Source organism: Nicotiana sylvestris, chromosome 11 (assembly GCF_000393655.2).
Source record: "Nicotiana sylvestris chromosome 11, ASM39365v2, whole genome shotgun sequence".
NCBI lineage: Eukaryota > Viridiplantae > Streptophyta > Magnoliopsida > Solanales > Solanaceae > Nicotiana > Nicotiana sylvestris.
Window position 1 is genome coordinate 115,436,226 of NC_091067.1, and position 23,351 is coordinate 115,459,576.

General features: G+C 34.5%; 1 protein-coding gene across 1 annotated transcript; it reads left to right on the forward strand.

The window, feature by feature from the left end:
* Positions 1 to 4,628: 4,628 nt before the first annotated feature.
* Positions 4,629 to 16,458, forward strand: LOC104233884 (protein IQ-DOMAIN 5). The gene is made up of 7 exons (XM_009787347.2): positions 4,629 to 4,869; positions 6,520 to 6,634; positions 7,193 to 7,447; positions 10,524 to 10,751; positions 11,321 to 11,434; positions 14,466 to 14,991; positions 15,815 to 16,458. The coding sequence occupies exons 2-7, from the start codon at positions 6,551 to 6,553 to the stop codon at positions 15,952 to 15,954; spliced, it is 1,347 nt and encodes a 448-aa protein (XP_009785649.1). The 5' UTR covers positions 4,629 to 4,869; positions 6,520 to 6,550; the 3' UTR covers positions 15,955 to 16,458.
* The last annotated feature ends 6,893 nt before the right edge of the window (positions 16,459 to 23,351 follow it).

Below are 23,351 nucleotides of genomic sequence, written 5' to 3' on the forward strand. Positions count from 1 at the left end.
ATACTGTATTTCCTTTTTCAGACACTTGTATGTAGTATTCCTAGACAGTCCGTGAATGTTGTGACACCAGTTTCTGGGTAGAGATATATGTTGGATTTTTATTCGTATCGGTTTTGGTAAAATATTTATCTAAGTCTTCCGCTTAAATTTCATCTTTCTTCATTATATAAATGTTGATTACCTACTAATTTAATTGGTTAAAAAGGCTAAAATGAAGGAGGTTGAATTTTCCGCATTTCGTGGCTTGCCTAGCTTCTATGAGTAGGCGTCATCACAACTCCCGAGGGTGAGAAATCCGGGTCGTGACATAAAATGTATGTCTTATAATACCCCTTGATATGTAAAGGATATTATCAATTTTTAGAAGTGTGTTTTCAATTTTGGGCAAGGTAACTCACGAGTTTGAAGGTTTGAAGCAATGTACTCATAATTTAGACTATGATAATGACTTTAAACCATTATTTAAGTTGATTACATATTTTTATATGGATTTTGCATTCAAAATATGAGATTAGAAATGGATAATTATTATTTTGAGCCCTAAATCCCCAATTGAGAAAATTGAGGATTCGAGTCACTAATTGAACGCCGATTATTGAAGCCATTCATCTTATTAGGAGACTGGTGGAGCAGTATAAGGATAGGAAGAAGGACTTGCACATGGTATTATTTGACCTAGAAAAAGTTAACGACAAAGTCTAAGGTAGGTTCTATAGAAATATTTGGAGGTTAGATGTGTGCTTGTAGCATATACTAGGGCGATTCAGGATATGTATGATAGTGCTAAGACCTACATTGGGACAGTGGGAGGGAACTTGGAACATTTTCGGCTCGTGATGGGTTTGCATCAGGGATTCGCTTTTAGCTCGTTTTTATTTGTTTTAGGAATGGATGTTTTAACGTAGCATATTCAAGGGGAGGTGACATGGTGTATGTTATTCGTGGATGATATAGTACTAATTGACGAGACGTGAGATGGTAGTCTGGAGACGAACCTTGGAGTCAAAAGGTATCAAGTTAGGCAAGACTAGAATAGAGTACTTGCAATGTAAGTTCAGCAGCGTGACTCATAAATAGGACGTGGAAGTGGGGCTAGATTTACAAGTCATCCCAATAAAGGGAGTCTCAAGTACCTCGGATCTATAATTTCTAGTAGTTGAGAGATAGACGAGGAAGCCACGCATCGAAACAGAGTGAAGTGAATGAAATAAAGGCTCGCTTCCAGAGTTTTGTGTAATAAGAAGGTGCCACCAAGACTCAAAAATAAATTATACAGAGTAATAGTTAGACCGACGATGTTGTATGGAGTGGATTATTGACCGGTCAAGAACACCCATGTCCAGTAGATGAAAGTAGCAAACATGAGGATGCTGAGATGGATGTATGGACATACCAGGCGAGATAAGATTAGAAATGAAGTTATTCGAGACAAGGTAGGAATGACTTCTATGGAGGATAAGATGTGAGAAGCTATGTTGAGATGGTACAGGCATGCGAAGAGGAGTATAGATGCCCTAGTGAGGAGGTGCAAGAGGTTGATCATGGTGGGGCTGATGAGAGGTAGAGATAGGCCCAAAAAATATTGGGGAAAGATGATTAGGCATGACATAGCGCTAGGGGTGTCAAATGGGAGGTTGGAGAGGTTTTGAGCGGGTCAAAATGGGTTGAAAAATAAATGGGCGGGTCAAATGACCCATCCAAAAGTTACTTGGGCTAAGATGGGTTGTGTCAAGATAGGCTAAATTTTGAGTTATAACCTAACCCGCCCAACTCTTATCAACATGTGCTTAATATGTGTTGTTTTCTTATAAATTGTATAATTACTAAATAAGATTTTTTTTCTTTTGTTATAGTCATATGTAACATATCAAACAAAAAAAATATTTCTAAGATATTTTGACAAAGTTACTCATGGATCAATTTGGGATAAAAATCAGCCCAGTTTTAAATGGGTTGAGATAGGTTGAGTTTAATAAATTGACAGGTCAATAACCAGTCCAACCTTGGGCGGGTCATTTAGGCTTGGGCCAAATTTGACAGCCTTACATAGCGCAACTTCAGCTTACTGAAGATATGACCTTTAATAGGGGTATGAATGTTGGAAATTCGGGTAGAAGGTTAGTAAATAGGCGGGAGTGTCTCCTTTTCATGTCGGTAATATTAGTATTAATCTCTTATTTCCATACCTTATTATCCATAGGTTTCTTTTACTATATGTTGATTATTCTTACCCTGTCATATTATCACCTTATCGTATTGTTGTTACTACCTGTTGTGTATATTTTCTTTACTGTTACCTTGAGTCGGGGGTCTATCGAAAATATTCTCCCTACCTTAACAAGGTAGGGGTAAGATCTGCGTATACTTTATCCCTCCCAGACCCCAGTTTGTGGTATTACACTCAGGGGAGTTCATGATTCAGTTTGGATTGATTTTTCTCTAAAAGAAACCAAATCAGGTAAGCCGGTTTTCCAAATATTTATACCAAACTAGACCAATTAAGTCAGTTTTTATCGATTCGGTGTATGTCGATTTTTCGATTTTTTCGGTTATTTATCGATTTTTTCTTAAACATGAGACATACACAACCAAACACATATTCACTGACTACCTTTTCAACATAACACTATCAAACCAATTGCTCTTTGAGAAATCTATCATTTATCAAGATATATTGATTATAATTGAACTAAATAGTGATGAATAAGTTTAGGACTCAATTAAAAATAGATTATTTTTAACATGAAATAAATTCTTGTACTTAGCAAAAGAAAACTACCAATCAAACAAGAATGTAAAGGCGAAGAACTGGATTATTATAATAGCAAAGAACTAGAAAAATGAAAACTATTAAAATGTAACATAAAATTTTAGAAACTTTATATAAAAATATACATACATATATATATATATATATATATATATATATATATATATATATATATATATATATATATATATATATATAGGTGTAATAATAAATTTTAAATAGCTACTTTGATATTCGGTTTGGTTCGATTTTTTTGGTTATTTTTTATTAAACGAAAACCAAACCAAATTTGATCGATTTTTAAAATTCAAAACTAAACCGAAAAAGTATCGATATTTTTAGTCGGTTTGGTTTGGTTTACGGTTTAATTCGATTTTTCGGTATTTTACGAACACCCCTAATTATATTGGATTTGTTGTTGTATATTCAGACGCCTGGTTAAGAGTACTAATTATGAAATGTACGGGGGCCAGAAATTTTACCTTGTTTGTCGAGAATTGCCTTTTTATTGTTGATTTCGACGTTAACCAATGTCTAATTTTATGAGATGAGCCTAATGTGTATAATTAACCATGAAAATTCATAATTTGCATTGATCGAAGGCATTTGAGCTAAATTAAATACAGTAAAGCTTTGTTTAGGGATGCCGTTATGTTATTTCTACATTTTAGATATTAGGAGGGATTAGTGGTGGCAAAATAGATAAATAAATAGTTATCCATCCATATTATCCACTAAAAAATGAATTGGATAATTAACCTTCTAAAAATGGATCAAATATGGATAAGATCCATATTATACACTTAAAAAATGGATAACCAATGAGTTTAATTTTTACATTTGCAAAGACTCAAATTGAGGATTCCTCAAGTCTTAATCTCCCAAAAGTGATCATATTTAAGAAGCCATGGATAAATATGAATATCTATACTATCAACTGATTAACCCATTTTCTATCCTTATTAAATATGGATTGAGTCGAATAATTTATATGTGTTTATATTACCTGTTTTGACCCGTCTATATCCAATTCAACCCGTGCGTTTGCCACCTCTAGATAGGGTGCATTTCACTTTGTATATGTTTATGACTTTTAAAAGCTCCAATACCTTTTGCATCTATCTTAAGCACTTTAAGATACCTAAGTTGTCATATGGCTTATTTGTCCCTACCAATATTTGTTTGTAATAATATGATAATCCTAAGTTAATTGAAATGTGCGTGCATGTTGGGTGATTATTATAAATATTCTATGGACTGGTGTTACGTTATTGCATGTTATAGTTGATAACTTGATATTTGGAAAGATGGATGAATGGTTCCCCTAACAAGTTACATAGTTACAAGACGTCGATAACAATCGTTTAGTTTTGGATTGTCACGCAAAAATAGCTTTAAGACAAGAGTTAGAGTAAAAAAATAAGAAATATAATAATACAATTCTAAGATAATATAAAAGAAATATATAATAGAATATAAAAATAATACAAAGAGTTTTATACGTTTAATTAAGAGAACGGTTGGCATTTCTTTATTCTCAAGTTTGTGTATGCATCAAATTTGTACGACTACCCAAAAAAGGTTTCAAAATTCCAATTTCTATTTTTGCCCCCCCCCCAAAAAAATGTCACTTAAAACTTGATCAAGTAAACAAAACCTGACCCGCAAACCCATTTTCAGTTGGAAAAAAATCCGACTGGACACGATGGTGAAGGGGTAGGGGCCGAGGAAATCCCGTGATTGACTCTTGGTCGCATGCACCTCTGAAAACGACCTTACTCTCCCACCCGCCCCACCACCTAAAACGACGCCGTTCTATTCTCCCCCATATTCCCCACTCCTCTGGCGTACGTTAGCTGGCACCACCCCTCACACTCACTCTTTGCTGCTACTGACTCATTTCATAACTCCTTTAGTAGTACTTCTTATCAGCTCATCCAAGTCCCCAAAAGCACAAAAAAAAAATCGGAAAAATTCAAGATTTTTGGTTGTTGAAGCTCACTTGAGTATGATGCGAATTGGGTTGACTTCAGTTTTGACTTTTAGTTGACTGATTGATAGATCCATCTATTTCAACCAACCCGTTTAAGGAAAAAAAGGTTCTTTCCCTTTCTTGTTGTTTTTTACTTGATATCTTTGTTAGTTTTATTAGAGTTTAGTAAATTCAATAATGCATGTTAATTGGTGATTTGGAGATCTGCATTTGTTGTTGTTAGTTGTTTTTTCTACTGGCTTTACCTTTAGCTTACAAATAGTCAATATTTTGGTGAAGGGATTTGTAAATTGAAGTGGGTTGCTGTTATTTTTGGTTTATGATGACCCTAAATTTGGGAAATGAAAATTACATGTAATTCGTTGTGGAGTTCAGCTTAGAACTTAAGTTTGAAACTTTGGGTTTAGATAGTTAATATATAGATAATGGTCAATATTTTGGTAAAGAGAATTGTAAAGTGAAGTGGGTTGTTCTTATTTTGGGTTTATGATGACCCTAAATTTGGGAAATGAAAGTTGCATGTAATGTGTTGTCGAGTTCAGCTTAGATTGTAGTAAAGTTTGGAACTTTGGGTTTAGATAGTTAATATATAGATAGCTCTTGACCCTTGTTGAGAGATGTATGGCATTGTGGAAATCTGTTGAAACATTCTTAAGGGAATGTTGAAGTTACGAGATTTAAGGTACATTATGTGATTATGAACATGTCATGTGCTGGAGAGTTCGTGTAATAGACCAGTGAACTGAGTGACTTTGATTTGACTTGTGTTTGTTCTGGAGAATGGGTATAAAATAAGGGGAAATGAGTGACTTTGATTTGTTTTAGTTGTATTGACATAATGTACGTGTTCCAGTACTAATTGAAAAGATGGTATTATGAATCCTTGGTCGCAATATTGGTGAGCGATCACTTCGAAGCATGTTTACATTTTTTCTGATCATAATTTGGTCAATAGATAGAAAGGAACAACAGATGTTTTGAAGGCTTATCAACTCCAAATCATTCCCTCAAGGCTAGATGTCTTTTGTATCTTTATAGCTGGCATTACCTTTCTCCCTTAGATTCTCCCTGGTACTAGAATAGTCTTTTTGTAATTGAGCTAATAAAGTCTTTTTTGCTTCCATAACTTTTGTATTATTATGCATCTTCTTGATGCCAGCTATGAAATCTATTATTACTTCATCAAAAAAATTTGGTTAATAGATAGAACTATTTTGTTGATCTTAGGGGCCCCTTCGCCGATAATTAAACTGTATATATAAGTTAAATTATTTTTTTCATGTATATGTATTAGGTGTTGAATTTCCTTAGTTTTTGTGTGTTTATTTCTTTTTTAGTTTTTTTTTTGAATCCCCTTGGTGAAAATCCTACTTCCGCCACTGGTTGATCAATTCTCTACTTTTTGTTTTTTGATAGCCATCTTTGGAAGTTACTCTACTGATATTGCCATTTTGGCTGTTGGTCTTGTGCATTGTCTTCATAATGTTACCTGTTTTCACGTCTTGGATAAGCTAGATTATTTTCTATATTCATCCTAGATTTCAAGCATTCCAGGTTTGCCTCTGAATTGAGAACTAAAGAACTTCATCCCTCTATCTCAGTTATTCTTAAGCAGTCCATTGAGTATTTGTGTTAGGCGGAACCTATCATAAAAGAAATTGATGTTTGTTGGTTGTCATGTGCTCTTTCTTCTGGATTGGTACTTAAGGTTAATCAGTTCACGAAATTACTGAATTCGTCAACTTTCCTGTTTCAGTGCAAGTTGGTAGAGCCAAAGTTAGTATAGCATGGGTGTCTCAAGCAAATGGATCAGAGCACTAGTTGGTTTAAAGAAAGCAGAAAAGTCTCATTCTTCAGAAAAAGATGAAAATGTGGGTAACATTTTCTTTTCTATGTTATTTCTTTCTTGCATATATCTTTGATAGCTGACTGATTCGTTGGTTTTCGATGGGTATCCTAATCAATGCTTATCTCAGCAAACTACTTGTATAATCTTTGGTGTCATCTTTACATCCTAAAGAGACAGGCTTATTCTCGAGTAATATCACTTTCTCTTTTAAGTTAGCTTTCGTCCTTTCACCTCTGTCATCTGGAGCCTGAAATGCAGTGATGTTGATTGTGTTCTCAATCGGTTATCTCATATCTCACCAATTGGCACATATCAAACAATTTACCAACACGAAACTTCAGTGTTATAGATGCTAAGATTATGATGGGATCTATTAATTGATTCTGAAAACATTGTAAGAAGATAAAAGCTTATCATTGAAAAAAAAAATTATAAGAAGATTTTTTCAGTGTGTTGGTTAATGAGATCATATTTAACTTATTTCTGGATTGTCAATGCCTGTTTATTTCAAGGTACTGCAAAGGTAATTATGCATATTGGATGAGCATGTGTACTAATCTTAACTCGTTCATTATAACAGAAATCAGGAGGGACTGGAAAGTTTTGGCACCGGAGAAAGCACTCAGTTGAGATTGATTCTGACCTACTTCAGAGAGAGCTAGCTCATAATGATGCTATTGCAAGATCAGTTGAAGATATCAGCAGCACATCAGTTCCAGTTGCTGCCAGCTCGCCTTCAAGTTCACATCAATTGCACCATGCCCCACAAATTCAGCAGAGTATGATAGAAGAGTCAGCAGCTATACGCATTCAAACAGCTTTTAGAGGATTTCTGGTACTGTGTCAGCCTGTAATTTTAGTTAATTGAAATATATGACATGCCTGCTTGGTTGTGCGTTTGGTCCTCGTATCCTTCTTTTCCAAGACTGAGTTTTGACTATGTCAATGGATCGAGCACTTACCACAGCTTAATTGAAATAGATTTCTCAGTAATACGGAAAAGACAATTGCTAGTCGTAGAATATTATTCTCATCAGACTTAAACCTCAGACTGAAACCAAGGGTTCGGAAAATTTCTTCTCTTTAGGCCAAGTAAATTAACCTAAAGTTAAGTAATCTGAGTTTGATCTGGATTTCCCCCATTTTTGTATCATAGACCAAGGATCTATTTTCATTCCTTGTCTACTCTTTTCTTTCCAATATTTTCATTATGATTTTTTTTAGTATTCTATTTTACGCGTCACAACAATTAGGAATTGAGAATCTATATCTTTAGATCAAAGAAGGGTCTAGCTGTTGGAATAATGGTATCCATTGCTATTTGAGCACTCATTGTTACTAAAATTGGTGAATTAAGCGAAGGTACCGAACAGTGTTTTTGAAAGCGAGAAGCGCAAAAAAGCGACAGGGGCTCGCCTCGCTTCAAAAGCGAAGCGCAAAGCGAAGCGCTCGCTTCATTGAATTGAAGCGCAATTTTTAAAAAACATAATGTAAACATTGCAAAGACACAATAAAAAATCCAAATTCAATTTAAAAACTTTGGGACATTTTTAAATCCCTATTAATATAAGAAAATACATATAAAATTAATCAAATAAACTGAAAATATAACATATGTATAATAATTAATTTTATAAACTGAAATACACATTAAAAAATTCAAATAAACTGAAAATATAACATATCATATATATATATATATAATAATTAATTTTATAAACTGAAAATACGTATAAAATTAATCAAATAAACTGAAAATATAACATATATATAATAATTAATTTTATAAACTGAAATACCCATTAAAAAATCAAATAAACTAAAAATATAACACATATATAATAATTAATTTTATAAACTGAAATACCCATTAAAAAATCAAATAAACTAAAAATATAACACATATATATAATAATAATAATTAATTTTATAAACTGAAAATACATATAAAATTAATCAAATAACTGAAAATATATCATATAGAATCATTAATTTTATAAACTGAAATACACATTAAAAAATCAAATAAACTGAAAATATAACATATATATATATATATATAAAATTAATTTTGTAAACTGAAATACATATAAAATTAATCAAATAAACTTAAAATATAACATAATATATAATAATTAATTTTAGATACTGAAATACACATTAAACAAATCAAATAAACTGAAAATATAATATAATATATAAATATATAAAATAATTAATTTATAAACTAAAATACATATTAAAATTAATAATTAATAAATCAGAAGAATAAAAGAGGGGAAAAACTAACGCCTGCCCTAACGCAGTCGCTGGTCCAGAAAAACTGAAAAAGAGGAGAGAGAAGAAGAAGAATAAAAGATGAAAAATTAAATAGAGGCTGAACCTAGTTGGTTGTTGCTGCTACTTTCAGAATCAGAAGAAGAAGAAGAATAAAACAGAAAAATTACCTGGAGGTTGAACCCTCGTTGGCTGCGGCTGCTAAAGCTCAATTTTTGGCAAGACAAAGAAGGTCTTTTCACTTTGGGTCTGTTTTGTAAAACAAAAACAAAGACCCAAACTTTTTTCATTTTCAAAATGGCCCTCTGAACAGAAGCGAGCGCTTCTCGCTTTTGGGTCGCTTCTCGCTTTTTTGGCTGAAGTGATCGCATCTGCTGGTCGTGTCGCTTTAGTAAGGAAAAAGCGACAGCTTCTCGCTTCGCGCTTAAAGCGACGAAGCGCTCGCTTTTCAAAACACTGGTACCGAAAGAGAGGGATTCGAACCTTGGTAAACAAAAGTCTACATAGTAGTTCCAATGCTACGCCTTGAACCACTCGGCCATCTCTCCTACATAATGATAAAAGGAAGTCACTTAAAATACAGTAAATCCAAGTCTGAATGTACCCTTCGCCAATCAAACAATTGGAAAACAATAATCTTTCTTCCAGTAAGTAACTGGTTTATCCACTTTATACTGATAATTGAGCATCAGTAATAAGACTCTTTCTTCCCTCAGAGAACCTAAAGAGAATCAAATTAGGAAAGACTGATCCTAGAGAAGTAAGCAACTAGAGCAATATAACCTCCTGAAGAGGGAGAAATATAAGCCATGGGGAGGTACAAAGTCAAGATACGTTTTTGATAAACGAAAATCAAGAAAGATCTGCATAAATAAAGAATAGGATACAACCAGATTATCGAGGTTAAAAGAACTGATGAGCTGGATGAGATCTTTGATCCCTTTCGGAGATCCCTTTAACACTAAGTTCCAGAAACTAATGCAACAAGGTCTACTTTGTACTTGCTAACTACGATAAGTCCACCTATCCTGATCCTTAGGCCTTCTTTGATATCAGACCAGTGACAACTAGGAGGAAAAAAAAAGATTGGTAATAAAAAGTACCAATGGGGGAAGAGCATAAAGAATTATTTTTGTCACGAAAGTGAAATAATAGATCATGAATTGCACATTTTAACATTAAATACATGTTTATTTTCTTTTTTCATATTTAAGAAACTTATGTTTGCCATTTTAGGTAGGGATACTTTGTGCTATGGTAAATTCCTAAGCAATTTTTATGTTAGGCATGTTCTGCAGAGACTGGAAATTTGTATAAGGTTAAAAGAATGTATATCATATAGAACTTACTTGCTTAAATGGCGAAAAATGGTGTTTTATATGGTTGCAACTTTTAGTCAGGGAAAACCTGCCTGACTCCAGTTTCTAAGTTGGTATCTGACTCATAGATTAAGCTTTTGGACATAAAAGAACTTTCTGACAACTGAATATAGGTATGTTAACCACCGTGTTTTTAATTTCTTATGAATCTTATCAGTTGGTGAGTAGAAACATACTAGGGGAATTGAAGAGATAATTGTTAACTAGGAAAAATTACAGCCATTAAATCTTATTTGATATCTTGGCACTGGTCAGGCAAGGCGAGCTCTCCGGGCTCTAAAAGGATTGGTGAGACTACAAGCCCTTGTTAGGGGTCATGCAGTGAGAAAGCAAGCTGCGATTACCCTCCGTTGCATGCAAGCTTTAGTGAGAGTTCAGGCACGTGTACGAGCAAGGCGTGTTCGCATGGCACTGGAAAGTCAAACTGACCAGCAGAAACTTCAACAACAACTAGAAAATGAGGCTCGTGTACGAGAGATCGAAGTAAGCAACTTCTAAATTGTTATTACTTAAGATACTCGTTTGGCGTTTCCATAGTGCCCACTACTTGTTTTAATGGCATTTATCACTAGATTATAATATTAATAAGTGGTTAATCATGTCTTTTTTCTAGTGGAAGAGTCTCTTTGTAGTGGCATGCCAATTTTGCTTTAGGGGTTTTCCACGGATTCTGCGCATGGTGGATGTTGTCCTACAATATATGATATACACTAAACTATGTGGAACTTTCCTGATAGGTTCTTCATGGATGTTCCAGGGGGACTATCGGGCCTCAATCATTTGAATGTTGTGGCCAAGAAATTAGGTTATATCATGGTTCATAGTTGTTCTTGTCATTTGTCTCATATGTTTGGTTTTTCTACTTTATGTGGTGATTCGAGTTGTTGTCATAGGAATCTTTATCTTGCTGACATGAGCTTTCTTGCCAAAACATGCAAAAAGAAAAGTTTCACTCACAAAATTACGCATTACCTGGTGGAATCCATGTAGGTTGACCCAAACTGTTCCCATTAACATGCTTCTCACCTTTTTGCTACTGACTTTTCTAACAGGAGGGCTGGTGTGACAGTATTGGATCTGTTGAGCAAATTCAAGAAAAGCTGCTAAAGAGACAAGAGGCAGCTGCTAAGCGTGAAAGAGCAATGGCCTATGCTTTGGCTCACCAGGTAAGCATCCGATTGTCCTTCTCGACGATGTTTGTCCATTGATGTATCAGTTCAGTGAAGGCAAAACTTCAGATTAGATTTTAAGTGGGAACTTGTAAGAGAAGCAGCCGTTTATGTTAGCTTTGCTAATGATATTTTGAAATATGATCTGTGTAGTTTGATATGTTATACTGATTCCTAGATCACTAAAAAACCTGTGATGTTGTGTCTTGATTGAATATTAGAGGAGTGGGAGGTCTTTCCAACTTGAACGTGTCACCGCTAGGGGAAAGACACAAGTTTCCGCTTCCAGTTCGCAACAAGCTATGAAAGTCCTCCATGAAGGAAGGAGATGGTTGGATGTTATCGGTAATCTAGAGAGAAGGGGAACCATCTCTTTCTTATGACATTTGACTTGTAAATTTTACCAAGGCCAGCAGACGCTTAGGGTCGGGAATATGAAGAGTAAACTTATAGTTTTGTGGCCTTGTAGGTATTTTTTAATGATAGGTTTGACAGGAATTGGATGATCCATTTTGGTCAAGTACCTAACAACAAACTCCTATGTTTCTTTTATTATGATATTTCTAAATAATTTCCTGTATCCACAAGTTCCCTCATTTCCCAGAACTTCTTACATAATTGTTGGATCCAATTGTACAATGGAGCTTTCAATGAAATTGGTTCTAGAGTCAATCCGCTCAAACTCATAGCTCCCTTTCCCTTTCTTTCCTTCCAGGGGCCCTTATCATTTGTACTTCAGAAAAAAAGTCAAAGAAAAAGAGTAGTAAACATGATCGATTAAGTTGGTTGTTTGATATATACCACACACACTCTCTTATTGTTTATTTACTGAATGGATAAACTTTGCATTTTGGCTACGTAGAGGTTGCAACCAGAAATACCCTGGTGCCTTGGTTAAAAAGTAATATTATGCAAGAGAATTAGCAGAAGGCTTTGCTCAAGTATAAGCTCTAATTTATGGTAGAGTAGGTACAAGCACAAATCAAGTTCTTTAAGGTTTAAAGATTGAGAAAGGTTTTTGTAGGGTAACTTAGATCTTTAGGCTTTCATCTGTTCAAGTTCTTTGTCTTTTAACAGAGAATTAATAAATTGAATGCTAGTTTCCGCAAAGGCTGGAACAAGGGTGATCAAGGAAAATGTTTTGTCATGAAACTAGGATATTTGCAGGTGGAAGAAAAGTTCAAAAAGAGAAAAAAGATAGAATTTAAGAGAAGCAGGCACGTTACTGTTCAAGTCCTATGGAGCAGAAGGCTCATTTTATGTCTAATGGCTAGGGGTGAGGGATCATCTGTTGGAATTAAGTTTAAAAAGTTGATTGAAATTCAGAAGGGCAAGTGCAGATATTTTCCTTGTGTGATGTTTTATTTTTCTGGAGTTTGCTGTCTTAAAGTGCTGAAACCTTTTCTGGTAAAAACATTACACAGAGATTAAAGAAGTCAATAAGGCACCTATTGGTTGTTTTATGGGGAAGTTAGCTTTCCTACATTTTTCGTGTGTTTTATAGGTAGGAAAGTTGTGGTAAAAAAGTTTACCTCAAGAAGCACTTCCCTTCAAAGCAAGTCTTGCAAAAGAGTGTGGAAGTGTCACGGGGAAAATGGTTACTTACTCATTTTAAACATTCCTTTTCCTTTCAACAAATACCTGTAAGAATATTTATTTTCTTTGTTCCACCAGTTGTCATGGAGAACAGATTCCAGTTACGTTGTAAGGACATCCAAACAAAACCCGGGCCCTTTTGGAAAGTCTTAACCACTAAATGAAATTGCACTCTAGTGCCCAGCAAGGGAACTAACCAGTACTACTAGTAACACCACCTGAATCTGATGTTAGCTGAATAACCATTGTTATTGAATTCGATGATGTAGAGGAAGACAATGAAATTGTTGATGCATCGAATACCATGCCGTGTTGTCTCTTGGGAAAGGAGAGTGATTGGCATGTAAGCAAGAAGCCAATTCTAATAGTGTCAACCCCCATCACTGCTATCTCTTACTCTGACCTAGCAATGCCCGTCTCATCCCAGTTTCCTTTTTTTTTCTGATGTGCCCATATTCCCTCCGTTACCAGCTATTTTTGTGGCCACCTTTTTCCCTTCTTATAAATTTCACCATTAAGTTGTAGCACCTTCACATTGTATTGTGGTTAGTACACATGTTCTCTTCTGTTTGAAGAAATCTGTTCAATTAAACACGGGATAAATATAAGAAAGCTGATCTTCTACACAGTTTTTCCCGACAATTGTTCTTAGCATAAAAACTTTTCATGCTCAACTAAATGGAACCTGTAGTTTTGTCCAAGTAGTTATAGACATTGGAACTAGTTAATAATTCGCCAATGCTTTTGGAAATGTCTTGAAATCTGCTTATAGATGGGAATATCCAACAATTAAAAAATCATAACAAAATAAGGAATAACCATGTGTTTTTATGCATTTCTTCCTATTTAGGTTTTTAATGGTAGCCTTTTGATTTTCTTCTAGGAAATTTAGTCATAACTGCTTCTAATTCAAGAGCATGATCAAAAGGTGTTATTTGTAACTAATAGGTCGGATATGCATCACTAGTAATGGTTTTAATACTAGTAAACCAACTATGATTTTCCTCAATGCTGGTGCATCTTGGTCAGCCTGCTTTCTTGGCTAAAATGTATCTGAATCTAAATATACAATAGCATTTGTATCAGCTGCACTAGTAGAGCAAATACCTGGCAACCAGCTTATATTGTAGCTCATAAAGCTCAACTGCTGGGTATTTTCTCCTCTTCATTTCACTTGCTATATGCTATTTGGGTCCTTTCTCTTCTTCGTTTCCCTTGTTATATGCTATGCGTACTTTTATGGACACATGGTGCCTCTAGTTAGAATTCAGGAACAACTCTAGAAGAACAAAAAAATAGCTGCCAATACTGGAGACCTCCTAACTCCCGACGTCATTTTATGATACTGGTCACGATCTAGTTAGGCAAGGTTCCAATGCTTTCATTTCAAGGCACCTTTTCTTTTTCTTATTGAATCTATTTTATGCTGCAGTGGCAGGCAGGATCGAGGCAGCAGGCTACCCCTTCTGGGTTTGAACCAGATAAAAGCAACTGGGGTTGGAACTGGTTAGAGAGATGGATGGCAGTACGCCCGTGGGAAAATCGCTTTCTCGACATTAATGTCAGAGATGGAGTCCTGCCTCCTGAAAATGGATCAGCTGATCCCAAGAACGGGATAAAGAACCAGGCAAAATCTGCTGGGAAGAAACCAGCAACTGCAAATCTTGCAAATGAGAGAGCGGGTCCATCTCATTCAAGCAGTAACTCGAAATCAAATGAGAAAACAGCAGCATCTCTCTCTGATGGCTGCAGCAGTTCTTCCCCAAATGTGTCAGCAAGCACACAAGAAACGCCTGCAGCATTAGTTAACAAATCAAAGTCTAAACCAAATCTTGAAGATTTAGTTGAGGAAGCTAGTTCAAGACCCGCCCTTGGTTCTAGATCACATAGCAATCCTAAGGAGAGATCCACTCCGTCTGATAAACAAGGAAAACATAGATTGTCTCTGCCTAGTAGTGGTAAGTCATCTTTCCTTCTCTTCTTTGCGTTTTACTTTTAACTGATATTGCCTTGCGTCAGACACTAGAAATGTTAAGCAATATAGACCCTCTTTGTTCCATCCACTTTCTTCTCTCCTGAGGCTTCATATATGCTTTTTCTGGCTTGGTATAAAGGCAAAATTATAAAATAAAAAAAAAAAGGGCAGCCCGGTGCACTAAGCTCCCGCTATGCGCGGAATCCGGGGAAGGGCCAGACCACAAGGATCTATTGTACGCAGCTTTACCTAGATTTTTGCAAGAGGCTCTTTTCACTACTCGAACCCGTGACCTCCTGGTCACATGACAACAATTTTACCAGTTACAACAAGTCTCCCCTTCATAAAGGCAAAATATTGTTAATTAATTACTCTCTTCTCCATAAATACCCTGAGTCAATATCTGTGTGTTTTATTCCCTCTGCGCATATCCTATTCTCCTCATTTCAATTGCCCACTGTCAATAAGCAAAAGTAGCATAGTAACTTGTCTCCAGTCCCCCTCTCTCTTTTCTCGGGTGAATCCCCAGAACACCCCGCATTTTGTGTATTTCTTTGCAAATCCCTCACACAGTTAACCAATTTGTAGTGCTATGCTGAGGGAAACTTGTTTATGCTCTTTTATTAGCCCTTCTATAATCGAAGAGGACAGTAAGAAAGGATGCGAGCGGATATTTACCCGATACATCTTTTCAGGCAAATATCTTAGTGCAGTCGCAATGCACATTAGTAGCCACTCTAGTGAGTTCAAGTTTTCCTGCGATTAGTGTTTCATACACTCTAATTCCATGATATCTATTTTGCCAGGTCTTGCACCTCAGACAACTAAACAACCCAACAGAAGTGTTAAAAAGACATCTAGTGCACAGAAGCCTTTGAAGGAGAAATCCAAATTAAATGGAACTGATACTAAATCTACAGAACCTGTTCCACAGGGTGCTGATTAGTTTTTAGGTACTCGTTGAAGATCCTGATTTCCGATCCAAGTGTTGCCCTTGCATTGTAAATAGAGGGCACCTTCTTAAAGGAGATGGAATGTTCTTCTAGGGATGTGTCCGTGGCAGAGTTGAGAGACTGGCTTGCTATCTCCTGAATAATGTATCTTGGTATTTATTTTAATTCTTGTCATAATTATTACGGAATAGTGGAATTTACTTGCGATTGCAGATTCGTTGAGGTTCTAGTAAAGAGGTCACTTGTATGTGTTTTCTGTTTCCTCTCCCTCCCACTGTAAAAAGGTTGAATTTGCTTTATGTGCGACTTTTCTTGAGCTGAGGCTGGGGTATTTGGTGAGTTTGATTGGCAACGTCTTGTAAGTTTACACTTTCTTTGTTGAGCTGCACAAGATCTGGATGTAGTATTCATTCATTAAGCTAAGATGGTAGACCAGATTGTGCGCTGCACTGTAACATATACTATACGTTGATATTATTAACACCAAAATCTGAGTACCATGGGTTGTAGGCGCAATTCGCCGAAGGTAGACTATTTACTGAGAGTTTAATGGGCTAGTCGGATAATTCAGCTTGTAATTCCTAACCAAAATGTAGGCTAAAAGTAAGTAAAAATCGTGTGGGGTAGTCACTTTTTAAAGTGTTATTTACTTTTTATCCCGCATTTTTAATGCTTAGCAATAACAGCCACTAGTCTATTAAAATTAATATGAAAGGATTCTGTCACCCTTCTATCTCTTTCATGTGTTAGGGAGAAGAACAAATGGCAGACTCTTCTTCATCTTCAATGGGTTTGGCTCGTGTCGTGTATGCGTCTGCCATGAATTAATTCCACTGATGCACGTCGGCTCTTTTAACTATCTAAGCAATTATTTCTTATACTTTCACTAAAATTCCATAATACATGACAAGCTTCCCAAAATAGAGATTGGAGAAAAAAAATGAGGTAAATGCTTACCTTAATTTGACAGTAAACATATGTTAGATTTTCCACATAAAAAGTCCATATTATATATTAAATTTGCTTTAATATCTACATATCATAAGCTTCAAGTAAGACAATATTGATAATTAAATCACATTTTCGTAAGTTTCAACTGACTAACTGGATGAGCACTGACAGGTATGAAACTAGACTTATTTTGATTTACTTTGGACACTTGGTCCTGAACTTACAGTTACAAGTTCAAAAGTTAAGGACACTTGGTCCTGAATTTAGACTAACAAGCTCGAAAGTTAAGGACAACAGGTCCTCAACTTACAGTTACAAGTTCAAAAGTTAAGGACAATAGATCCTGAAGTCCTGAACTTAGACTAACTAGCTCAAAAGTTAAGGACAATAGGTCCTGAACTTAGGCTAAGAAGCCCAAAAGTTAAGGACAAATAGGTCCTGAACTTACAGTTACAAGTTCAAAAGTTAAGGACAATATGTCATAAAGTCCTGAACTTAGACTAACAAGCTCAAAAGTTAAGGACAATAGGTCCTGAACTTAGGCTAAGAAACCCAAAAGTTAAGGACAATAGGTCCTGAACTTAAACTAACAAGCTCAAAAGTTAAGGACACTTGGTCCTCAACTTCGAGTTCCAAGTTCAAAAGTTAAGGACACTTGGTCCTGAACTTAGACTAACAAGCTCAAAAGTTAAGGATAACAGGTCCTGAAGTCCTGAACTTAGACTAACTAGCTCAAAAGTTAAGGACAATAGGTCCTGAACTTAGGCTAAGAAACCCAAAAGTTAAGGACAATAGGTCCTGAACTTAAACTAACAAGCTCAAAAATTAAGGACACTTGGTCCTGAACTTCGAGTTCCAAGTTCAAAAGTTAAGGACACTTGGTCCTGAACTTAGACTAACAAGCTCAAAAGTTAAGGACAACAGGCCCTGAACTTACAGTTACAAGTTCAAAAGTTAAGGACAATAGGTCGTGAAGTCCTGAACTTAGACTAACAAGCTCAAAAGTTAAGGACAACAGGTCCTGAAGTCCTGAACTTAGACTAACTAGCTCAAAAATTAAGGACAATAGGTCCTGAACTTAGGCTAAGAAACCCAAAAGTTAAGGACAATAGGTCCTGAACTTAAACTAACAAGCTCAAAAGTTAAGGACACTTGGTCCTGAACTTCGAGTTCCAAATTCAAAAGTTAAGGACATGTGGTCTTGAACTTAGACTAACAAGCTCAAAAGTTAAGGACAACAGGTCCTGAACATGAAATTAAGTTTAGGTCCTGAAGTTCTGAACTTAGACTAACTAGCTCAAAAGTTAAGGACAATAGGTCCTGAACTTAGGCTAAGAAGCCCAAAAGTTAAGGACAATAGTTCCTGAACTTACAGTTACAAGTTCAAAAGTTAAGGACAATAGGTCTTAAAGTCCTGAACTTAGACTAACAAGCTCAAAAGTTAATGACAATAGGTCCTAAACTTAGGCTAAGAAGCCCAAAAGTTAAGGACAATAGTTCCTGAACTTAAACTAACAAGCTCAAAAGTTAAGGACACTTGGTCCTGAACTTACAGTTACAAGTTCAAAAGTTAAGGACATGTAGTCCTGAAGTCCTGAACTTAGAGTTTCAAGTTCAAAAGTTAAGGACATGTAGCCCTAAAGTCCTGAAATTAAGTTCAAAAGTTAAAGACATGAGCAGAAGGTATTTTCGTCCGGGCAGTTAAAGTTTATTAAAGCAGTGGTTAAAAACTAAAGACATTTTAAACAATAGTTTAAAAGTAAATACATGTGTTATTAGTGGCTAACCATGCACTTCCCTAAAAAAGTGTGATCGGAGATACTTTACAACAAAGATTCAATCAAGTAAAAGCATAAACAAATAAATGTAAAGAAATCAACAGAAAGACGAGAGATGGAAGATTGCTAAAGGTTTGTAAAAATGAGTAAATATAATTTTTCAGCCTCTTGAGTTCTGAAATTGCTAAAGGTTGGCAAAGTAGTAACACCAAATATGAGTCCCTTGTCGGGTTGAGCATGCAATTGGGCCTCAATTAGCCCTTTAATGGTAAAAATAGCGTGGGGTAGCCACTATTTAAGGTGATTTATTTTTATTCAGCAACTTTAATGTTGAGCAAAAATAGTCACTATTTTATTAAAATTAATATGAAAAGACATTTTTACCCTTTTTCCACATTTCTTTTCTTCCAAACCCTCGCTTCTCTCTCGATTTGTCAAAACAACCGAGAGAGAACAAACATGAGATCTGCACAACACCTTCTCCACTAACCCTTCACAATCCATCGGTGACAGTCTTCTTGGAGATATTGGCACTCCAAGATACTTAAAAGGCAGCTTACCTTCTTTGTATGCTGAAATTTCACAAATATCTTCAATGCATTTCTTCTCCATATTTGCACAGTACACATTTGACTTATCATTGTTCGTTGTCAGACCAGATGCCGTAGAGAATTATACCATTGTAACTTGGAGGTACAAATTCAGATTGCGGAGTTAGATGTGTCAATGACAATTAGTTCTGAATTTAGAGTTGAAAGTTCAAAAATTAAGGACACTTGGTCCTTAACTTAGAGTTACAAGCACAGAAATTAAGGATAGACAGTTCTTAACTTAGAGTTACAAACATAGAAATTAAGGACAGGTAGTCTTGAACTTCGAGTTCCAAGTTCAAAAGTTAAAGACATGCATGTAGTCCTGAACGTAGACTTACAAGCTCATAAATTAAGGGCAGCTAGTCCTGAACTTACGATAACAAGCTCATAAATTAAGGACATCTAGTCTTGAACTTACAATAACAACCTCATAAGTTAAGGACACTTGGTCCTGAACTTTTATGAGCAGAAGGTATTTTCGTCTGGACGGATAAAGTTTATCAAAACAGTGGCTAAAGACTAAAGACATTTTAAATAGTGGCTTAAAAGTAAATACATTTCTTATGAGTGGCTAACTGTGCACCCCTAAAATGCATGCCGGCAAAAGGTTACTATGATCAACATGGCTTTTACAGAGAAAGACGCAGTCTTATTCTTCACACTAATCGTCTCATCTTAGGTTGCATTACGTGCATAATTGGAGGACTGCACAACATACATATATTTTGTTTTTTTCATGCACGTTTTAGATTAGGTTTTCATGATGCAGCAATTTCTTTGCTTATCGTTTGTGATATAGTCCTATTACACTTTTATGGTTGTGCAAAAACTATACCCAAGATACTACTTTATATAACAATACGTAAATGAAATAGGAGTATATCTTTTAGAATCTCATTTCCAATCTAATGGTGGTGTATTTACTTATTTATGTTCTCAAAATGTTTTGAATAGAAAGCTCTTGAAAAACTTTACAATTTTAAAAGTTATATTTAGATCGAGATGTTTCGTCTTGGCTACATGAACGTAGGCACATGTAGTCAAGCATAGATTGGGTTGCGTCTATGTTTTTTCCAAGAAAACACAACAAATGTAGCACATCTACGAGGTTAGGTGATATTGCGTATTGGCATCTCTACTTCACGAGGTTGTCATGCTCATTATTTTAATTTATTTTTTTGCTTTGGTACACCCATTAAGAAAATATTAAATTCTAGACGAAAATAGTTAGTGTGACTAAACTATCCTTCATTAAATGTTGCACCATAGTTATAGTAGCACTTACTTCTCTTCTGAAATGTGAGGAGTAAATGACTTTTTAGGAATACGTACGTAAAGATAATTTTGAAAAAACAAATTGAATTTTTTCTTGATTATATAAATGGATATTTATTTTGGACCAAAATCAAAAAAAAAACTGGTCACTTATTGTGGACCGGAGGGAGTAACTTTTTTTGTGGTCCATAATATTTAATTTTTTCAAATATCAAGAAAGATTTAATTTGTTTTCTTCTTAAGTAGCCATTGGAGTATTTGTTATATTTCTAATAACCAAATTAAGGTTAATATGGTCAATTATATTATTAATTAATGTTAAAAGATGGATTTTTGAATACGTATGAAAATAATCAAAAAATCACTTAAAGTGAACAGAAAAAAATATTATTTTTGAATTCCAATTAATATAAATTCGTGCCGCATAAAACCTATCAAACAAAGAAGTATTTCCTACCAAAAATTTTGCTATTCCCAAAGTTCATATGCAAAACTTTAATAGTGAATGAATCCTATCCAACACGAGAAATTTTATTTTGTCTCGTACAACTGACACTAGTTGTATGGAGCTCTTTTTTGTCTTACAAATTTGTGGACCCCAATCTTATACTTCTGGGTCCACAAAAATCTGGATTCACAAAATTGTAAGACAAAAAAGAGTCTCATACAACTAGTGTCAGTTATATGAGACACAAAATAAAATTTTCCATCCAACACAATTATTTTTGTATTGTAAAATATTTTACTTTTAAGTTTGGGTATTGCTTATGAGCAGTTTTGGGAGATATGGCAGAATTTCAGAGTAAGGGATAGGCACATACTCCCATCACACAACGACAAACCGACATGCACCATAATCTATGGCGACTTTGTTCTTGTTTAATTTGTAGAATTAGAAAATAATAATAATCTAGTTTTGCATTATTTTGTTCGAGAACAATGTAGGTTTAGATAAATATTTAATGAATTCTGAAGTTTTAGATGCAAACACTCAATTAACTATACTTTAATTTCTGACTACTTGAGATTGGTTATATAAATTTTCTCCGTCTGTTCAACTCTATTTTGAACCAATTCCATTTCAATATTAAATATCTTGACTCGATGAGTACAAAACTAGAGTAGACATAAAGTTCAATTACTTATTGTAACTTAAGCAACATTATAAAGATGGGAAATTTCTATTGTTGTCTTCTAGTTGACGTTGAAAATAATATTTTCTTAATTACTCCCTCCGATCCAAAATAAGTAATTTTTTGGTATTTTATTTGTGGTCCAAAATAAGTGATTTTTTCGGATTTTAAGAATGAATTAATTATTTTTTTTCTACATTGCCCTTGGAGTAAATAGTGTTGGAGTATGTGATAGGAGTGTTTATGTGAGATAGTAAAGGTTAATATGATCAATTTTATTGTTAATTAATGTTAAAAAGTAGATTTCTTAATTTGTGTGAAAATATTCAAAAAATCACTTATTTTGGACAGGAGGAAGTAGATATTTGGTCCTATAAATTCTCAGTTTCGCACATTAGTATTAGGTTGACGTGCTGTACCTGTTGAGGAGCTTATTAATTTGCGGAAATTATAATTGACCAATAATTTCAGCAACTTAGATGAGATGGCCTTTTTCTATATGCAGACGTGTAGGACCAAACTGAATTAATTTTGTCTTTGTTCTATGGAAAACATGAGGATGGATTTCTTTTACTCCTATTAAAATAATTGTAACACATTTAATGCACTGATCTATAGGAGTGCTTTATAATATTTGATAAAATAGTTTACTCAATAAAAATATCCATTAAACCATGCTATTAGATCTTACGCGACTATTCTGAACATCATTAGAGAAAAAGAATCACTTCCAATTAATTGAAAACTTTAACTTTTGGGCTAGAAAATATTTTCTTATTTTTTTTTCATGTTTTGATTGACTTAAATATTATGAAAAATATTTCCTCATCAACTTATTTTTTTCTTACCGAAAGGAGGAAATATATTTTAATTTTTTTACTCACCAACTAAACATAAAAAAAAAAAAGTAATGAAACAACCCATTTAAAAAAAAAAGATATTTTCAACAAAAACATTTTCCTTCGTACCCTACATACCCTTGATCTCAAAGTAAAGAAACACGAAAACACGACGAACTTTCATTATGTAAGCCATGCCCATTTTTTCCTCTAAAACAATGCTTGCACTTTTACAGCTTGTTTGGATGGTTGTTACCAGTTATATCGTATCGTATTGTTACTTTAAATATAATGTTTGTTTTGATTGTTATTTAAATTTTATTGTATCGTATCGTTAAATCTATCGTTACGTAACGATGAAATGTGTCACTTTATGTAACGACCGATTTGGTGTGGTCGCATCGTTTCTTTGTGTTTTTCTCTCAAATCTCACCCTTCATTATTGTTAAATAATTTTATTTTATCATTTACCCTACCTTTTTATATACCATCTCATAATTTTTCTTTATAATATTGCAAGTTTATTCATCATATTACTGGTGCATGATACCATGAAACGACGACAAAAGGACACAATCCATCCAAACATTGTATTCATCAAACGATACAGTACAATACAATACAATACAATACAATACAATACAATACGATATGATACATTATGAAATGATATGTAACAACCATCCAAACAAGCTGTTAGCTACTCGAAACCCAATCAATATTTGTTCGCTTTGTTAGAACAAAATTTACTAAATACTTTTTATTTTATTATACAATATTCGGTACTAATTAGCTCGATAATTCGTATTCATATACGGTAG

Excerpts from the sequence above, each read along its gene's own strand:
- LOC104233884 (XM_009787347.2), top strand. The coding sequence starts at position 6,551 with ATGGGTGTCTCAAGCAAATGGATCAGAGCACTAGTTGGTTTAAAGAAA. Across the intron at positions 11,435-14,465 it reads CCTATGCTTTGGCTCACCAG|TGGCAGGCAGGATCGAGGCA; the intron begins GTAAGCATCCGA and ends TTTATGCTGCAG. Across the intron at positions 14,992-15,814 it reads ATTGTCTCTGCCTAGTAGTG|GTCTTGCACCTCAGACAACT; the intron begins GTAAGTCATCTT and ends CTATTTTGCCAG.